The 20,513-nt window shown below is 38.1% G+C and overlaps 1 protein-coding gene and 1 non-coding gene across 2 annotated transcripts in view; both read right to left on the bottom strand.

Moving 5' to 3' along the window:
- The window catches only part of CATSPERB (cation channel sperm associated auxiliary subunit beta), a 153,492-nt gene that overhangs the window by 116,222 nt on the left and 16,757 nt on the right, over window positions 1-20,513 (bottom strand). The window contains exons 6-7 of the mRNA XM_025392882.1: window positions 12,253-12,348; window positions 8,637-8,786 (exon numbers count right to left, since the gene is read on the bottom strand). Of these exons, the coding sequence (XP_025248667.1) occupies window positions 8,637-8,786; window positions 12,253-12,348 (246 nt within the window). The remainder of the gene's footprint in view (window positions 1-8,636; window positions 8,787-12,252; window positions 12,349-20,513) is intronic.
- LOC112629634 lies at window positions 19,014-19,237 on the bottom strand. Its single transcript, XR_003120718.1, has one exon. It is a non-coding gene; the product is annotated as a small nucleolar RNA U3 (small nucleolar RNA).

A 20,513-nucleotide genomic window follows, 5' to 3' on the forward strand; every position in this document is an offset into this window, starting at 1 on the left:
TTCTAGTCACAACTTCCTTACAGCTAATTGTTCCTTGATTCCTAAATCCACTTCCTTTGTGAAAATGGTACATAATTTCCTGATTTAACCACTTGAGCTTCATTTCTTTTTTGTGGACTGCCATGCTCATAAATAATAAAAAAAAATTTTTGTGCCTTTTATCCTGTTAATCTGTTATTTGGGCTGGGCATGGTGGCTCACACCTATAACCTCAGCACTTGGAGAGGCCGAGGCAGGAGGATCACTTGAGCCCAGTAGTTTGAGACCAGCCTGGGCAACATGGTATAACCCTGTCTCTACAAAAAATGCAAAATTAGTCTGGTGGTGCATGCCTGTAGTCCCAGCTACTCAGAAGGCTGAGGTGAGAGGATCGCTTGAGCTTGGGAGGTCAAGGCTGTAGTGAACTAGGATCATGCGACTCCAGCTGGGAGACAAAGAGAGACCCTATCTCAAAAAAAAAAAAAAAAAAAAAAAATCTGTTATTTGTTGATTTAATTCATAGAGCCCTATTCACTAAGCATAAGAGAACAGAGGAAAAATTTTCCTCCCTAACAGTACCCTTCTAAGCATAAAGATGCTCGTATTTCAGGAATACAATTTTAGTTAATAATAATTTTTTAAAACTCCAAAGAAGAAAATTAAAATGTAAACTCCAAGAGAGGAAAAACTATGATTTACTTTTTTATTTGTGATTTTAAAAATAGAAAAAACTTTTGCTAAAGTTTCATTAAAACCTTGTAAATGAAGAAGATTGAACACATCACAAATCCTAAAAGTACTTTGTTCCCCGACCCCATCTTTTCTTGGTCTTAGGTAGGAATGTCTGGAGTCTTTTGTGTTTTAAATGTGAGGTGCTGATCTGAAGTTTTGTCAAAGGACATAACTACTGGGCTGGGGAGGAGGGGAGGCTAAGGACCCTTGGCAATCTAACGCATATACTTTATTTCCAAAAGAGGACATTTGTAGAACGAGTCATATTGTGAAGTGTGAGTTTTAACTGCCAGCTCTTTTCTGTTTAAGGAAAGCTGTAGAAGGAGGTGTTATTTATTATTGTATACTTTTTCCAGGAAGAGGAAAACTAAAGATAAACTTTGCCTTTCTGAGAGTTAAGTCTAGTTTTACAGATAATGGTGGAATTTTTTTTTTTAATTTGACAGAGTCTCACTCCACCACCTAGGCTGGAGTGCAGTGGTGCAATCTCCACTCACTGCAACCTCTGCCTCCCAGGTTCAAGCGATTCTCATGCCTCATCCTCCTGAGTAGCTGGGATTACAGGTGTGCACCACCATGTCTGGTTAAATTTTAGTAGTTTTGGTAGAGACAGGGTTTCTCCATGTTAGCTAGGCTGGTCTCGAACTCCTGACCTCAAGTGGTCTGACCGCCTCAGCCTCCCAAAGTGCCGAAATTACAGGTGTGAGCCACCACCCAGCCTAACGGTGGAATATTTTAAGTGGGAATAATTATAGATGTCCAGCATGCTATCACATGACCAGATTCTTGCAAAAAATGACTATTTAATGCAGAAATAATAAAATAAACACTTTATGCTGGTTAATATTTACAGACTAAAATTAAGTTACAGGCTACTCTCTGTGACAAACTATCCCAGGGCTTCCAGAAGCTGATGCAGACCGTTGTGAAAAGTTTAGCTTTTATTCTAACGGCAAAGGGAAGCCACAGGAGTGTTGGAAGCAGGGAAGTGATGTGATCTGGTTTATACTTGAGAACATCATTCTGGTAGGTGTATGGAGGCTGGTTTGTATTGGCACAAGAATGGAAATAGAGAGATCACTTAAAAGGCTGTTAATTAGTCTAATAAAAAAAAATGTTGACTTGACCTAAGATTTTAGCAGAGAAGTGAAGTGGTCACATTGGGGATGGGCCCTGGAGACAGCACAGTCGGGGAATGTTGTGAGGGTAAGAGCAGTCAAGAATGTGTCCTAGATTTCAATTCTGACCAATTTAATACTAATTGGGATGAGAAATACTGGAGAGAAACAGATTTTTCGAGGGAGATGAATCAAGAGTTCTGGATTAGACTTGCTGTATTTGAGATGCTCATTAGCCATCAAGAAGAAATGCATAATAGACAGCTGAAGAGAGGAGTAGTTTTGTTTCAAAGGGGTGGTCAGCAGCAGCAATACAGATTTGGGAATCATCAGCCTGAAGATGACATTACTACCATCAGACTGGCAAGTCTTCCAGAGGGAGAATGTGGTAACTTAAGGAAGGAGAGCCAAAAACAAAGTCCTAGGTTCATCAGCATTTAGGGGTCACACCAAAAAGGAGCCCTCCTAGAAAACTAAAGAGTGACCAATGAGAAAAGATAAAGAACTTGAAAGTATTATCAAAAAAGCTAAAAGAAGAAAGTGTTTTGAGCAGAGACTGGTCGACTGTGTTAAATGCTGCTGGAAAGGAAAGTAGAATGGGCATAAAAGACTGGCTGTTGGAATTGGCAATATGGAAATTGTGAGTGGCCTTCAGAAGAAATGCTTTAGAAGAGTGATGGAAACCAGAGTCTGATTTGTAGTGGAAAGAAGATAAAACGGGAGGTGGAAAAACAGCATCATCTACACTAAATTCTGGCCTTAAATATTTTTTTTGAAGGGGAACAGAGAAGTGGAGATGGAAGTAAAGCGAGATAAATGAAGGCTTTGTTTAATTAAGATGGGGGATATTAGGGTATGTCTCTATCCTAATGGATACAATCCAGTGAGGAGGAAGAGTGTGATGATGTTGGAGAGAAAAATGAGCTTGAATGCTATTGGTGTATAGGAATGCTACTGATTTTTCTACATTGATTTTTGTATCTTGAAACTTTACTGAAATTGTTTACCAGTTCTAGGAGCTTTTTGGTAGTCTTTAGGGGTTTCTAGGTATAAAATCATACTGTCAGCAAAGAGAGAGAGTTTGACTTCTTCTATTGGATGCCTTCCTCTCCTATTTGGATGCATTTTATTTCTTCCTGTTGCCTGATTGCTCTGGCTAGGACTTCCAGTACTGTGTTGAATAGAAGAGGTGAGAATGAGCATCCTTGTCTTGTTCTGGTTCTCAAGGGGAATGCTTCCAGCTTTGGCCCATTCAGTATAATGTTGTCTGTGTGTTTGTCATAGATGTCTCCTATTATTTTGAGGTCTGTTCCTTCAATGTCTTGTTGATTGAGGGTTTTTAACATGAAAGGATGTTAGGTTTTATCAAAGGTTTTCTCCACATCTATTGAGATCATTATATAGCTTTTGTTTTTAGTTCTATTTATATGGTAAATCACATTTTTATGTTATTTTAAAAATGTCAATAGCTTTTTGGGTACAAGTAGTTTTTTGTTACATGGATGAATTATGTAGCTGTGAATTCTGAGATTTTAGTGCAACCATCACCCAAGTAGTGTACATTGTACCTAATGTGTGGTTTTTTATCCCTACCTCCCTCCCAACCTCCCCATTCTGGGTCTCCAAAGTCCGTTATATCACTCTGTATGCCTTTGCTTGCTCATAGCTTAGCTCCCACTTATAAGTGAGAACATATGGTTTTTGGTTTTCTACTCCTGTGCTGCTTCACTTAGAATAATGGCCTCCAGCAACATCTAAGTTGCTTCAAAAGACATTGTTTCATTCCCTTTTATGGCTTAGTAGTATTCTATGGTGTATGTATACCACACTTTCTTTATCTATTTATTAGTTGATGGACACGTTGGTTTGTTCCACATCTTTGCAATTGTGAATTGTGCTGCTATAAACATATGTGTGCAAGTGTCTTTTTCATATAATGACTTTTCCTTTGGGTAGCTACCCAGTGGTGGGATTGCTGGATCAAATGGTAGATCTACCTGTAGTTCTTTAAGGAATCTCCACACTGTTTTTCATAGAGGTTGTACTAATTTACATTCCCACCAGCAGTGTATAAGCATTCCCTTTCCCCCACATCCATACTGCCCAAAACAATCTATAGATTCAATGCAATTCCCATCAAAATACCGACACCATTTTTCACAGAATTAGAAAAAAAATCCTAAAATTCATACAAAACCAAAAAAGAGCGCAAATAGCTAAAGTATTCCTAAGCAAAAAGAATAACATTTCTTGATTTGCATATGTTGAACCAATTTTGCATCCCAGGAATGAAGCCTACTTGATCGTGATGAATTAACTTTTTTTTTTTTTTTTTTTTTTTTTTAGTTGGAGTTTTGCTCTTGTCACCCAGGCTGGAGTGCAATGGCGCGGTCTCAGCTCACTGCACCCTCCACCTCCCGGGTTCAAGAGGTTCTCCTGCCTCAGCCTCCCAAGTAGTTGGGATTGCAGGCACTTGCTACCACGCCTTACTAATTTTTATATTTTAGTAGAGATGGGATTTCACCATGTTGACCAGGCTGGTCTCAAACTCCTGATCTCAGGTGATTTGCCCACCTCAGCCTCCCCAAAGTGCTGGGATTACAGGTTTGAGTCACTGTGCCCAGCTTTGAATTAACTTTTTATTTTTTATTTTTATTTTTTAAATTTTATTTATTTATTTATTTTAATAATATTTATTTATTTTATTATACTTTAAGTCCTGGTATACATGTGCAGAACGTGCAGGTTTGTTACATAGGTGTATATGTGCCATGGTGGTTTGCTGCACCTATCAACCCGTCATCTACATTAGATATTTCTCCTAATGCTATCCCTCCTCTTGCCCCCATCCCCCGACAGGCCCTGATGTGTGATGTTCCCCTCACTATGCCCATAGGTTCTCATTGTTCAACTCCCACTTATGAGTGAGAACTAGTGGTGTTTGGTTTTCTGTTCCTGTGTTAGTCTGCTGAGAATGATGGTTTCCAGCTTTATCTATGTCCCTGCAAAAGACATGAACTCACTCTTTTTTTACGGCTGCATAGTAATATGCTGCTGGATTCTATTTGCTACTATTTTGTCAAGAATTTTTCTGTCTATGTTCATCAAAATATTGGCTTCTAGTTTTCTTTTTTTGTTGTGTCTTTGCCAGGTTTTGGTATCAGGGTGATGTACTTCCCCTCGAATCTAAAATAAAAGTTAAAATTATTAAATAAAAAATTTTAAGAAGAATACTACCATAGGAGTAAAATAGGGGAAAGATCATTGTACGAAAAGAAGCCTTGAAGCTGGGTACTTTTTACTGTGTGGATCATCCATATGGATGGTGAAGTCACCAAAAATAGTGATGAAAGTCAAGTGGAGAGGAAGGCAGGGACCCAGAGGTTAAACTTGTAAATGAATGACTGTGAGTGGTGAGGAGGTCACCAAATGCTGGCAACCAAGAAGAGTTAGAGGGAGGTAAAGTCTGAGTTCAAAAAAGTTCCATGTTTCAAACAAGATGAAAGGAGTAATGATTAAGCAGTAATCCTAAGGAGCAAAGACAACAACCCCCACCTGGGTTTTGAGATATGTGATATGTGGGAGGGCTGAGGGGAAAGAATGTCATCTGGGGATGACCAGGCACTCTATGGAAAGAAAGTTAAAGGACCATTCAGAAAAAAAGTGAGTGATATGGGGGAGTTTGTTAATGACAGGCCACAAATTCTAATGAAAGGATTTGGGTGGATAGAGAGGGATAAAAGTTTGAATCAAATTAGAGGATGATCAGAACAGTATGAGGGATAGGATAACCAGAAACGATCTAGGGAGGTTTATGTTTCTGGTAACTGATGGGAGACCTGACGTTTATATCTGAAGAATATCCTAGAGGAGGAAAGGGGGTAATAAGTCCAAACTGGAGTACATGGGGCTACTGCATAGCTGCTCCCACCATTAACTCAATGTGGTATGAAGGCCAGGAGGACAAACAAGGCCTCACAAAGGAATTGCTAGTTGGGTGTGGTGGTGTGCACCTGTAATCCCAGCTACGTGGGAGGCTGAGGTGGGAGGATTGCTTGAGCCTAGGAGGTTGAGGCTGTAGTGAGCCGTGATTGTGCCTCTGCATTCCAGCCTGGGCAACAGAGAGAGACCCTGTCTCACAAAAAAAAAAAAATAATGAAAAAAAAAAAAAAAAAAAAGAAAAAAAAAAAAAAAAAAAGGATTGCTGGTTTAGGCAGTCACAGCTTGATACTGTGAGAACTTCCTTTTTTGCTTCAGCACAGTGGTGACCAGTTGGGGAAAAGGTAGTTTCACCTAAAGAACCTGTTGCTGAAGTTGTTTGTTTTCTTGAGTGGTTGAGGTGGCCTCATGAGTGTGATCCCAAGGAATTAAGACTGCTGCTTCTCTCCCATGACTTTCATTTGTAAGGCAGAATCAAGCATGAGGAGTTGAGAATGACCCCTCTCCTGTGGCTCACGGAAGTAAGGTAGGTATTGGTGTTTGGATAAAGAGGAGGAGGAGGAGGTCCTGGCTAGGACCTCCTATTCACAGAACAAGATAAGAAAAGGAGCCAAGTTTCTATCTGGATTGACATAGTGTAGCATATGACAGCAGAGAGTGGAAAAAGACACATTTATTAGGTTGGTGCAAAAGTAATCATGGTTGTTGCCATTAAAAGTAATTGCAAAAACCTCAATTACTTTTGCACCAACCTAGTAAAACTAAAGGAATTCAGCAGAAGCAGACTGTAAGCCATTAGGAAGTCAAAGAGATTTGGGCAAGATTATTTGTCTATCCCTATACTGATGCATACTGTTTTAATCTGTTACTTTATAATAAGTCATGCTAGGACAAATTTTTGTTCTTTTTATTTTCTCTAAAATTATGTTTGCTATTCATGGTGCATCATTCTCCCATATGAATTTTGTGTTTGGCTTGCCAATTTTTACACACATACACACACACACACACAAACCAAAAACATTGTTATAATTTTTCTTGGAATCATATTGAATTGATTGATAAATTTGTAATAAATTTTATTTGTAATAAATTTATTTATAAAATAAATCTTTATAATACCAGAAGTTCCTGCTTATAAACATGAAATCTCTTATTTATTTTGGTCTTTTTTATTGACCTTCATTAGTTTTATAGTTTCTACACAATAGGCCTTGCAACTCCTTTTTTTATTCCTGGGTACTTTTTGGGATTTCTTACCTTAATAGGATTTTTAAAATTGTAATCTTTAATTAGTCCTTGGTGGAGTGATTTTTATACATTGTTATTCTATCTCACAACCTTCCAGCATGCCCATATTTGTTCTGAGTTTTTCTATAGATCTTTTTGGATTTTTATGTAGGTATACATATCATCTATAAGTAATAACATTTTGTTTCTTATTGTTTAATTTTTATATGTATTTATTTTTCTTTATATTCACTGAATTTGGGGTCCAGGAGGTCATCAATTAGCTAGGAACAATAATTAGAATAATACTATTAGTAGTTGAAATGTGTAATGACATTATAATATTGTGATATAATGAGAAATATATATTTGGTTTTCCTTGGCTCCTGATAGAGAACTCCTAAAACCTCCACAATTTCCTGCATGATGGAGTGCTAGGAACATCCTTTGTTCAAATATTTGGTCTCCGGCCCCAGTTCCTGATACAGAACCCCTAAACTCCTTGGAATTTCCTGGGTGATGTGATTGTCTTTTGTTCTAATGAAGCAACTCTTGACAGACCCCCAGATAGCTTTAAGATGTGGGGTGGTTGCCAGAAAAAGCAAGCCACGATTAGAAGCTTGGAGCCTTCAGCCCCTCAGTGTATCTCCCAGGAAGTGGGGAGGGGCTGGAGATTGAATAAATAATTGATCATGTCTATGTGATAAAGCCTCCATAAAAATCCTTACAGTGCAGGTTTTGGAATGCTAAAACACATCTACATACCAGGGGTGTGGCGTGTCACAACTCCACGGGGACAGAAGCTCCTTTACTTGGGAATCTTTCGGACCTTGCCCAACTGTTTACTGTATCCTTTGTTTTGTCCTTTATAATAAACTGGCAAACCTAAATAAATGTTCCCCTGAGTTCTATGGGTTGTGCTAGCAAATTATTGAACTCAAGGAAGGGGTTGTGGGACCTCCCCACATTATAATTAGTTGATTGGAACTACAGCCTAGGACTTGTGACTGGCATTTGAATTGGGGGACAGTCTTGGGGAACTGAGCCCTTAATCTGTTGTTGGTTAGGGAGGAGGGTCTGTGCTAACTCCAGATAGCTAGTGCCGGAATTGAATTAAACCATAGGGCACCTACTCGGTCATTCACAGAGAACTAGAGAATCACCTGGTGTGGAAAATCCATACATTTGGTAGTAGAGTGTTATGAAATGAATATAGAGAGAAACAGTTATTTCTTTCCCTATATAGATGCTCTCAGATATTACAATAGTAATGAAAAAAATGCAAACATAAACAAAGTAATGTGGTATTTCAGGAACAACAATACCTATTTATACATGGCAGGAATAGCAGATAATCTCTGGGAGAAAGTAACATATTAATGGAGGGCATGGCATAAAGGAAATTAGGAGACACACTAAAGTCACAATTAACATGACAAAAAGTCACAGCAAGAAAACATACTTAGTATATCACACTTGCAAGCAGACAACACACAGTATTGAAGAATAAATTTTTAGATATTTTTAGGAAACAATTTTCCTTCCCTATGTCTATGCATTTATTTCTGCTGCCAGTTAAACATTACTGTTATAAAATACAAATGCCAACATCAACATTTAATGAAGCTGTAAACCTACCATCAAGTAGTGCATCCATAACGAAGCCTAGTAATGCCACGTCGTTGGCACAGGGGCATTTTGTCACTTTGAGATCTACCACATGTGGATATATTTTACCCATCTCACTTGCTGGAATCTCAACCCCAGGAGCCCACTGAAGAATCGGTTCTGCAGAAATCAAATTTGGGTGTTTAAATGGTGGGAGCACCCTTGAAAATGGAACATTGCTACTTTCCTTTAAAGGTTTTAAAAGAACTATGTAAAGAAACCATTCTATAGTTCAAAAAAGGTGTATTACCTCACTCTGCATTGGTTAAAAATCAGTCAGTGACTATTTTCCAGGATATAAGGAGTAAAGTCTAATTCCCCTTGATGGGGGGCTGGCAAGGTTACATTGCAGCATGTGGAATGGGAGAGATTGCTTTGGCCACATTTGAAAAATACCATTTGCCACAGGATCTGTCCCTAGAAATGAAATTGCTGGATCACAGAATACACACATTTATAACTTCTGAGCCCACTCATTTCCTTTTTGTTCTCTTCCCAATCCCACTGAAATAGCAGTAGATATATAAAAATGAGAATAAATCCAGAGTAGCAGGGGAGAACAGGGACAGTTATCATTAGTGGCCAAGAGACTTAGAGGGATTTCTGGAAGATAGTTGAAAAATACTATTTGCCACAGGATCTATCTGTATAAATGGAATTGCAGAATCACAGAATACATTTATAATTTCTGCTTCAGGAGCCCACTCATTTACTTTCTGTTCTCTTCCCAGTCTCATTGAAACAACAGTAGGTAGATGAAAATGAGAATAAATCCAGAGTAGCAGTGGTGAACAGGGACAGTTATCATTAGGGGCCAAGAGACTTAGAAGGATTTCTGCAAGATAGAAGTTGCAAATGAGATGCAGAAGAAAAAGCAATCAGAGGTGAGGCATCTCCAATGCAGCACAGGCAGAATAGTAGCACTAGTGGCGAATAAGGTCTTTCACGTGGCAAATCAGGCCTTCCAGAATCTAACATCCTCTTGGTTCCTCAGCTTTACTTCTTGCCAGAACTGCCCTCCCACTAGAGGCTCTATGTAGTTCGTGGGGCTTTAAATATCTGTTTTTCTCACAACCCTATTTTTCAGTCCTCGATGTGAATGTCTCCCTCTTTGGGAAGCCTTCCATGATGCCCTAGAATGAGTGAGGCTCTCCTCCCAGGTGCTCCAATAGGACTCTGCACTCACTGTAAGTAGAAGAATCAGGGTACACTCTTCCTCATCTGACCAGGGTAGACAATGAGCCTTTTGAAAGAACATCATCAGACAAGGCTTCACAAATTTTAAAATTTAAAATATTACTTTTGGATATGCAAAGGATTGGATCTAAAGTCGAATTTTCATGCATTAAAAAAAGGGAGGTTTTTTTTTTCTTTTGGAAAAAAATGAGAAAAAAAAAAGAGTACAAAAAGTAAGCCAGGGCAATTTGAAAGACTACTGCTATGTGAATTTCAAAAATAGTCAAAGCACTTTTAAGAGCAGAGATAACTAATAACCAGTTATTTAGCTATTTACATTCTCCTCTGTCTCCCCACCTTTCAACAAAATCTGCTACAAACCCAAAGACTTTGTGTGATATTTTTTTCACTTTGTGCAAAGCAAGAAGCTAACTTTTCATCAGGGTAGACATAGTGCAGCACAGGGACAGCCAAGAAGGGAAAAAGACACAATCTCTAACTACACTAATTCACCAGGAAGTCATTCCAGAATTCAAAGAAATGTGGGGCAAAGGGTGTAGTATGTGTTTGCAGACCATTCACACCCAGGTCAGGGAGATTTCAGCCTACCACTGGACATCACTGAGCTGACAATGCCCCCCTACTTATATACAAGCTCCTGAAGTCAGGTAGTAAAATCTTGAGCATTTTAAGAACAAAGAAGTGATTAAAAGTTTTGACAGCTACTAAGAAGCTAAAAAGGGGACAGAAAAGTGACCTCTATGAAGGTCACTGGTGACTATGATTAGCAGCAGTTTGAGTAGCGTGGAGGAGATGGAAATAAATGAGTGGTTTGGGGTGTGGATTGGATATAAAGAAATAGAGACGAGGTTTTACACTCTCTTTTGAGTTCAGGAGTGAATAAAGATTTCTAACTCTAGCTTTAACTCTTGATTCCTATTTCCCAGTGTCTGCTCCTCCTGTCTTCAGCATTTTGGTGAATGATAACATCCTCTACTTGAATGTTTGAGTAAGAAATCCAAGCATCATCCTTGTTACTTCTGTTTTCCCCCACCTTAGTCCACCAAGAAGCCATAGCAGCTCTACTTTCAAAATGTATTCTGAAGGCTCTGCTCACCACCTCCACTGCTAATGCTACTGTCCATCTACTCCAGACCTTCTCAAGGGGACTACTGCAACAACTGCTACCAATTTCCTTTATTCCATTCTTGCTATCCTTCCTCAAGAGTTATTCTCTACACAGCAGCCAAAATGATCTTTTCATTATAAAAGATAAATCAGAATTTATTACTTCTCTGCTTAAAATATCCCAATGGCTCTAAATCATAATTACAATAAAGTCCACACTTTTTACCAAGATCCCTGCCAGCTTCTCCAAACTCATGATCCACCACTCTGTCATTTACTATGCTTCAGCAACACTAATCTCCTTTCAGTTCTTCAAACAGATCAATCTCATCTCTGCACCTGGCGCTTTCAAAGATCTACCAATTTGTGAAGCTTTTTGTTGCAATTATACCTCAGTACATTCTAAACAAATGTAAGTTAGCATTTTAATACAGTATGTAATATTTTAGGTGCATCTCAATTTGTAAATGATTCAGATTTCAGATCTTTTAAAAATTGATATAACAATTTTATATTGATATTTCAGTACTTAAAAAGTAGCATAGGATACCAAACTATCAGAGTCCCAAAGACAGTATTGTAATTACTATTGGACAATTAGTAACACTGTTTTTTTTTTTTTTTTTAATTTTGAAAGCTACTTAAAACTACATACTTTTTTGGAATAAGTAAATATAATCAACTTTATATGCCATTGTTTATAATGACCCTCAATTTGGCCACAGTAAAATATGTATTTCCTTTTTTTTTTTTTTTTTGAGACAGTCTCACTCTGTTGCCCAGGCTGGAATACACTGGTGCAATCTTGGCTCACTGCAACCTCTGCCTCCTGGGTTCAAGCGATTCTCCTGCCTCAGTCTCCCAAGTAGCTAGGACTACAGGTGTGCATCATCACACCTGGTTAACTTTTGTATTTTTTTTTTTTTTTTTTTTTTTTAGTAGAGATGGAGTTTCACCATGGTGGCCAGGCTGGTCTCAAACTCCTGGCCTCAAGTGATCTGCCCACCGTGGCCTCCCAAAGTGCTGGGATTACAGGCGTGAGCCACCCTGCCCAGCCTGTATTTCCATATTTCTATAGCACTCTTTGCAGATCTCTGTTAATAATTTACCCACATGTATTTAATTCTTTGTCCTATCAGATTGTGAGTGCCTCAAGGGTCATGACTCTCTCTTTTTTTTCTTTTTTTAATCTCTAGGACCTCAGAATCTGGCATATAGCAGACGTCAAAGTTTGTCGAAACAATATATGAATTCCATTTTACTTCTGTCCGTTGGCATTTACCTCGAATACGATCCAATAGAGTTCCTTCAGTAGCATAAATATTTAGTCCATGATGTAAAGTGATCCTTACCAACCATTCTTCTACAGCTGCAATATCTGTTTGAAAACAAAAGGCAAATAATCAACTATTTTTTCATATGTCGTGTTGGTGAAATTTAAGGATACGTGAACATTACCAACAATGATAGCCTTTCCTTTTCCAACTATTTTGTTGGCATTTATATGTCAAATTTCATATGTTTTCCCTATAAACATTTTGCTCATAAAATAATGAAAAAAGGATTATGAAGTGATCGTACCATCATAGCAATGAATCTAGATACTAATATTTAGGTCATAATTGTTCTAGAGCTGTAGGGGCTTGATAAAAAGCAAATTATGACTCTTCTTGTGATGCAGACCATGATTAATTAAAATGTATCATATAAACCCTAAGGTGAACAACAAAAAAAGCTTTTAAGGTATAACTAATAAGCCAATAGTGGATATAAAATGGAATCATAGAAAAGAATGAATATGAATGAAGACAGAAAAAGAGGAGAAAAGCAAAACAGAGGAGATTGAACAAATAGAAACAACATGCAAGGTGGTAGATTTTAATATAACTAGCTGTATCAACAATTACATTAAATGTAAGTGGTCTAAAATATCATCTAAAAGAATAGATTCGACAGATTAGATGTAAAAATCAAAATTAAACTATATGTTATTTATAACAAACTTATTTTAAATGTAAAAGCATAAATAAGTTAAAAGTAAAAGAATGGATAGGGCCTGGGGAAGCCAAGAGCAGTAGCTTTAGCCTGGGAGCTGCTGAAGTGGCTGTACCAATGGGCCAAGGCTGAGGTTGAAACTGAAACAGGGGTTCACTCATGAAGAACACGCCTAGTCCAAATGGTCTGGCTGCATAGACCCCCGTGTCCACCCAGGCATCTAAGCAGGTCTGTGCACTGTCATGGCAAGGCTATGGCTACTCTGGTGGCTACTAAAGCAGCCAGTGCCCAAGTACATCAATTGCTATCTGTGCCTCTTGCTGTCATCACTCTCCATCAAGAAGTTCCTGGACTTTGGGAGAGATAATGGCTTGAGAGAACATCATATATGATTTTACAAAGGGAGATTCCTGTGCTACCAGCTAACACAGTAAATGAAGCCAATTTTCTGCTGGTTAAGTGGTTTAACAGGCCTTCAGTGGGATTGGTTCAAAGTTGGTATATGCAGAACTTTCTTGAAGTTTCAGAATATAAAAATAAGGGCCAGGCACGGTGGCTCATGCCTGTAATCTCAGCACTTTGGGAGGCTGAGGTGGGCAGAGCATGAGGTCAGGAGATTGAGACCATCCTGGCTAGCATGGTGAAACACCGTCTCTACTTAAAAAAAAAAAAAAAAATTAACCGGGCATGGTGGCGGGCACCTGTAGTCCCAGCTACTCAGGAGGCTGAGGCAGGAGAATGGCATGAACCCAGGAGGTGGAGCTTGCAGTGAGCCAAGTGAGTCACTGCACTCCAGCCTAGGCGACAAAGCGAGATTCCATCTCAAAAAAAAAAAAAAAAAAGAATTTAAAAATAAGAGCCCTGAAGATCTGAAGATCCACAGGTCTTAGATAAGTACTTTCAATAAGTACTGAGGAAAGTCAGAAAAATGTGGTTTCTATAGCGGTACATGGAGTGATTAAATTCAAGAAAAATTATGTGTTTGAGTCTTTTATTAGTAGTATTGCCAGTATCTTCCAGAATGGTTTTATCCCAACTCCATTTCTTCCCACATGCTTATTAACTAGCACGCACTTCTGTTTGATGGTGACACTACCCCTGCTCATTCTAAACACAGAAGAAATAGTGATCTCACCTGTAATGTGGCTGATGTAGTGAACAATGTATATGAAACAGCCAAGTGACTGTGTGAATAGTATTAGCTGGTAGCTCCAGAGGTGGAAGTTGAAGAGGTCAGTGCCAAAGCTCCAGACAAACCTATTCAAGTAGTTTATATGCCTATACATCTGTTAAACATGCAATTCACGAACTCAGTGAGAACAACAGTAGCACTCCATGAAGACAGAAAATAGAGATATTTGACTGTTAAAACCCTTGTCATTTGGGTTAAAAGATTTATTCATTAAGATAAGTGACCGAGGTGGTGGTGACTCACTTTGAAAATGCATCTTTTTAAAACTATATGTATTCAAATTCTAATAGACATAGCTATAGCCTATAAGAGTTGTCCCTTTGGCTGGATTCAGTCAAAAGTCACCATTTTTTTTAATCTGTGTGCTATATATTTTTAAGGAGATCTAATACTATGTGATGGAATAAATGGGTATTGATGCTGTCACTTATTTAAAGGCTGTTTTAAGTGAATCATTTGAGAGATGTCCAGTTTTTAAGAACTCTATTTGGCACCATTACAAAACTACACCTGAAGCTGATGATTGCTATGATCCTAGCAGTAAACCCAGAGATGCTTCAAGATAGAAGACTAAACAGGAAAAGGTCAGTACTGATAGAACCTTCTAGTCCTCTATGTGAAGAAAGATTGTCTTTTATAAGTCAATCAGAGAGAACACCTTTCGTCTACCAACTCTTGAGCGTGGCACCATAACTACTCTAGTGGCTGAATGTTTATTTCCTCCATGCCAGTTGGATGTTTTCATGGAGCCTTTTCTGTAGCCACTCTGACTCTTCCATTAAACTAGTAACTTGAATAACTTTTTACCATATCTTGCTGCAGTGTGGTTAATGACACAAAGAAAGAGCTTCCCTAGAGCTCTAGCATCCTCATACCCTCCACCTCATTATTATAGAGTTAAGTGTCTACAGTCTCCACAGGATTCTGAACTTCCTTCCCATTCTGGACATAGCATATACCCACTGTGACCAAATATAATGCTTGTCTCAAACCACTGATTAGGGGCTCAGGGTATGTGAAACTTAAAGACATCTGCTGAGTCCATCTGATAATTCAGTCCCAGAGTCCTTCCTTCCTCATATGCATATCTCCTCCATTCTCTTAGACTTTTGTCTTCCTCCATCTGATTATATTTTCGTCATGAGGTATGGGTACTTTTGTGTTAGATCTTACTCATTGATGCACTGGTTTTATTTATTTTATTTATTTTTTGAGACAGAGTCTCTGTCTCCCAGGCTGGAGTGCAGTGGTGCCATCTCAGCTCACTGCAACCACCACTTCCCGGGTTCAAGTGACCCTCCTGCCTCAGCCTCCCAAGTAGCTGGGATTACAGGCATGTGCCACCACACCCAGCTAATTTTTGTATTTTTAGTAGAGACAGGTTTTCACCATGTTGGCCAGGCTGACCTCGAACTGCTGACCTCAAGTGATCTGCCGGCCTTGGCCTCCCAAAGTGTTGGGATTATAGTTGTGAGCCACTGCACCCAGCTGGTTTTAAGATTCATTTGTGTACTTCCATTCTGTTGATGAAAGTGTTCCAAAAGTTATCTTGAAAAAAAGGTGAAAGGATGAAGAAATATGACACTAATCAAAAGAAAGTTGTAGCAGCCATATCAATATCTGACGAAGGAGAGTTCAGACCAATGCAATATTAGGAATAAAGAAGGACAATACATATGATAAAGGCATGACAACCCTTAGTGTAGACATGCTTAACAACAGAGCTTCAAAATACATAAATCAAAAGTTATGTCAAGAGTACTTGGGACATTTACTAAATAAGCCATAAAACACATTTTAATAAATTAAATTGCTATCACATGAAATACGCCCTCTCAACATAATGGAATAAGCTAGAAAAATCAATAACATAAAGACATCTGAAAAATTCCCCAATATTTGAACATTTTACAACACAATTCTAAAAAGCCATATATCAAAGAGGAAGTGCTGTGGGGAATCAGAAAATATTTTTAATTGAAAGAAAATGAAAATACAACATCACAATTTATTGGATGCAGATAAAGCAATGCTTAGAGAGAAATATATAGCAGTAAAATACTTGCATTAGAAAAAAGAAATCTGAAATTAATTACAGCAAGTTCTCACTTAACATCATCAATATGTTCTTGGAAACTAGGACTTTAGGCAAAACAATGTATAATAGAACCAATTTCACCACAGGAAAATTGATATAAACAAGAGTTAAGTTTCTACGGCATATGCCTGGTCACAAAAACATCACCAAACTTCTAAATAAAGACCCCAAATTCTTCTAATATTAAACACTAAAACAAATGTGAGCTATGCATAGATTTTAAAAGGATTAATAAAAACAAGTAAGATAATTATTTACCCAATTTTTGGTGAATCCGTAAGTAATGGTGGTCATAGCGGTGGTGGATTAAATCAAGGAATAAATGTTTGCAAAGGGAAACTGTAAGGACCATCCTCTACCACATGCAGTTAAAAAACAATCACAAACATGGCAGGCTAACTGTGGGCTTTTGTATTGCATCATTTACTGTCATGCATTTGTTTGTATGATTATTGTATACTTTATAAATTTTTACTTTATAATAATTTGCAATTATTCATTCATTCATCCATTTTCTAGCCTGCTTATTTCAGTTCAGAATCATGGGAGCCTACTCCAGCAGCTCAGGAACAAGGCAGGAACCAACCCTAGACTGAACGTCATTTCATCACAAGGTGCATTTACACACACACTCAAGCTCAGTCATACGGGGACAACTTAGACACACCAATCAACCCAACATGCACATCTTTGGCTGTGCTAGGAAACTAGAGTACTCAGAGAAAACCTACGCAGACATGGGGAGAATATGAGCACTCCACACAGACAGTGGTCCTGGCCAGGAATTGACTTTCTTTCCTTATCAATATTATAATGAAATGATGTTGAATGAAATGAGGTTATTCAAAGATCTGCTATATATGAAGCAGGCTTTGGAAGATAGTAAAGAGTTTGTAAAGGGTCAGATAGTAAATATTTGGGGCCTTATATGTTATATGATATCTGTTACACCACTTCAACTATACCACTGTAGCATAAAAGCAGCCACAGAAGACACATAAATAAATGAGCATGATTGTGCTCCAATAAAATTTTATTTACAAAAATAGGCAGTAGGTAGGATCAGGGGTCAGTAGTTTGCTGATCGCTGATCTAAAGATTCCTAACAAACTAGGGAAAAAAAAAAAGAAGAAGAAGAAGCAAATTAAGTCCAGTGCAAGTAGAAAGATAAGATAAAGAATGGCAATTGATGAACTTAGGAACAGAAAAAAATATACACAATTAATGAAATAATGAAATCAAAAGATGTCTCTTTGAAACATAAAAACTGATGAATCTCTGCAAGACTAATAATTTAAAAAATACAAATAACTCATGTTAGAGATAAAATAGGGAACACCACTACAGACACTATAGATATTCTAAGGATAAGAAGGGAATATCACAAACAACTCTGTGTCCACAGATTCAACAACTTAGATGAAATGGACACTTTCTTTGAAAGACACAAACTGCCAAAGCTCACTTAAGGAGAAACAGAAAACTTGAATATTCCTAAATCTATTAAGGGATAATGAATGTGTATTTAAAATCCTTCCACAAAGAAAACTCCAAGTCCAGGTATCTTCACTGGTTAATCCCACCAAACAATTAATGAAAAGGTGACACCAATTCTACAAAAACTCGTCCAGAATATAGAAAAGCAGGGAACTCATCCAAACTCATTTTGTAATGACAACCTTACTCAAACACCAAAATGAGATAAAAACATTACAAGAAAAGAAAATAAATCTCCAGACTGATAACCTAGGAAACCTACTAGCCAAATGAATCCAGGAATATATAAATAAGATAATACATCATGACCAAGTGTTGTTTGTCCTAGGATTCCGAGACTGGTTCAAAATTCAAAAATGAACCAATGTAATTTATCATATCAACAGACAATTATAAGAAAATCCTTATAATCATCTCAATAGATGCAAAAAATAATTTAACAAGATTTGACACCAATAATAAAAACTCAGCAAACTTGTAATGAAAGAAATTTCTTCAACCTGATGAAGGGCGCCTATGTAAAACACAAATGTTTTTTCCCTAAAACTGGAAACAAGGCAAGGATGTCCTCTCTTACTATTCCTTTCATACCGGAATCATACTAGAGGTCCTACCAGTACAATAAGGCCAAAAAAAAAAAAAAAAAAAGAAAAGAAAAGAAAAAGAAACAAAATGAATACATATTGGAAGAGAAGAAATAAAATAATCTCCATTCCTAAATGAGTGATTATCTATGTAGAAAATCCCAAAGAATATATTAAAAGCTATTAGAACCAATAAGTGAATTTAACAAGATTGCAGTATACAAGATCAATAAACAGAACTCAATCATTTTTCTACATACGAACAATGAACAACTGGAAATCAACATAGTAAAAAGTACCACTTACAATAACACTGAAACCATTAACTACTTTTGTTTTTGAGACGGAGTGTCTCTCTGTCACCTAGGCTGGAGTGCAGTGGTGCGATCTCGACTCACTGCAACCTCTGCCTCCTGGGTTCAAGCAATTGTCCTGCCTCAGTCTCTCGAGTAGCTGGGATTACAGGTGCCCTGCACTGTGCCAGGCTAATTTTTGTATTTTTAGTAGAGACAGGGTTTCACCATGTAGGTCAGGCTGGTTTTGAACCCCTGACCTCAGGTGAGCTGCCCGCCTCGGCCTCCCAAAGTGCTGGGATTACAGGCCTGAGCCACCGCGCCTGGCCCAAAACCACGAACTACTAAGGTATAACTTAAAAAACAAAAAACAAAAAAATAGAAACCACTCAAACTGCATTCTCTCCCTCTTCCTCTACCACAAGAAGAGAAGAATGATCATCAATGGCAAATGGCAGTTGCAGCCAACCAACACCAGGCGCCAGCTTCACGCTTAGGAGAGAATGCTGAGCCTTCGCCTTGTAGTTTCCAGTGCTCTACACATTCACAGAAGCTTCTCTAGTAACAAAGTAACAAACTATAGAGATGATCCCTGAAAGAATAATTTTGGTATACTTTTTTTTTTTAATGTGCAAGGTCTCTAAGCTGAAAGCCACAAAACCTGGATGAAATAAATTTTTTTTTTTTTTTTTTGAGACGGAGTCTCACTCTGTCGCCCAGGCTGGAGTGCAGTGGCCGGATCTCAGCTCACTGCAAGCTCCGCCTCCCGGATTTACGCCATTCTCCTGCCCTAGCCTCCCGAATAGCTGGGACTACAGGCGCCCGCCACCTTGCCCGGCTAGTTTTTTATGTATTTTTAGTAGAGACGGGGTTTCACCGTGTTCACCAGGATGGTCTCGATCTCCTGACCTTGTGATCCGCCCGTCTCGGCCTCCCAAAGTGCTGGGAAATAAATTTTTAAAAAGATGTAAACAAATGGAGAGATACAGTGTCTCCATGGCTTGGAAGACTCGTTACTATTAAGATATTGACTCTCCCAGCCAGGCAAGGTGGTTCATGCCTGTAATCCCAGCACTTTGGGAGGCCAAGGTGGGTGGATCACCTGAGGTTAGGAGTTCAAGACCAGCTTGGCCAACACGGCGAAACCCCATCTCTACAAAAACTACAAAAAAAATTAGCCGGGCATGGTGGCAGGTGCCTGTAATCCCAGCTACTGGGGAGGCTGAGGCAGGAGAATCGCTTGAACTTGGGAGATGGAGGTTGTGGTGAGCCAAGATCATGCCACTGCCCTCCAGCCTGGGCAATAAGAGCGAGACTCCATCTCAAAAAAAAAAAAAAAAAAAAAGATACTGACTCTCCCTAAACTGATCTATAGATTCAATGCAATACAAAATTAAAAATCACTGCAGTATTTTTGTAGAAGTAAACAAGTTGATTCTAAAATTTACATAGAAAGGCAAAAGAACTATAATAACCAAAACAATTTTGAAAAAGAAGATCAACATTGAAGGACTAACATTACTTATAAGACCTATTATGAAGCTAAAATAATCAAGACAGTGTGGTATTGGTGAAAGGATACAGTCCAGAAATAGCAATTCAATGGAGATAAAAAGTTTTTACAACAATGGCACTGGAATAATTGGGTATCCAAATTCCAAAAAATTAACATTGGCCCATATAACTTATAAAGATTAACTCAAAATAAATCATAGACCTAAATGCAAAAGCTAGAAGTGTAAACTTCTAGAAGAAAATATAGGAGAATATCTTTGTGAACTTAGGTTAGGCAAAGATTTCTTAGCTGTGATGTCAAAAGTACCATCCATAACATAAAAAGCTGATAAATTAGCCTTCAGCAAAATTGAAAATTCTGATCTTCAA

This window comes from Theropithecus gelada, chromosome 7b (assembly GCF_003255815.1).
Source record: "Theropithecus gelada isolate Dixy chromosome 7b, Tgel_1.0, whole genome shotgun sequence".
Taxonomy (NCBI): Eukaryota; Metazoa; Chordata; class Mammalia; order Primates; family Cercopithecidae; genus Theropithecus; species Theropithecus gelada.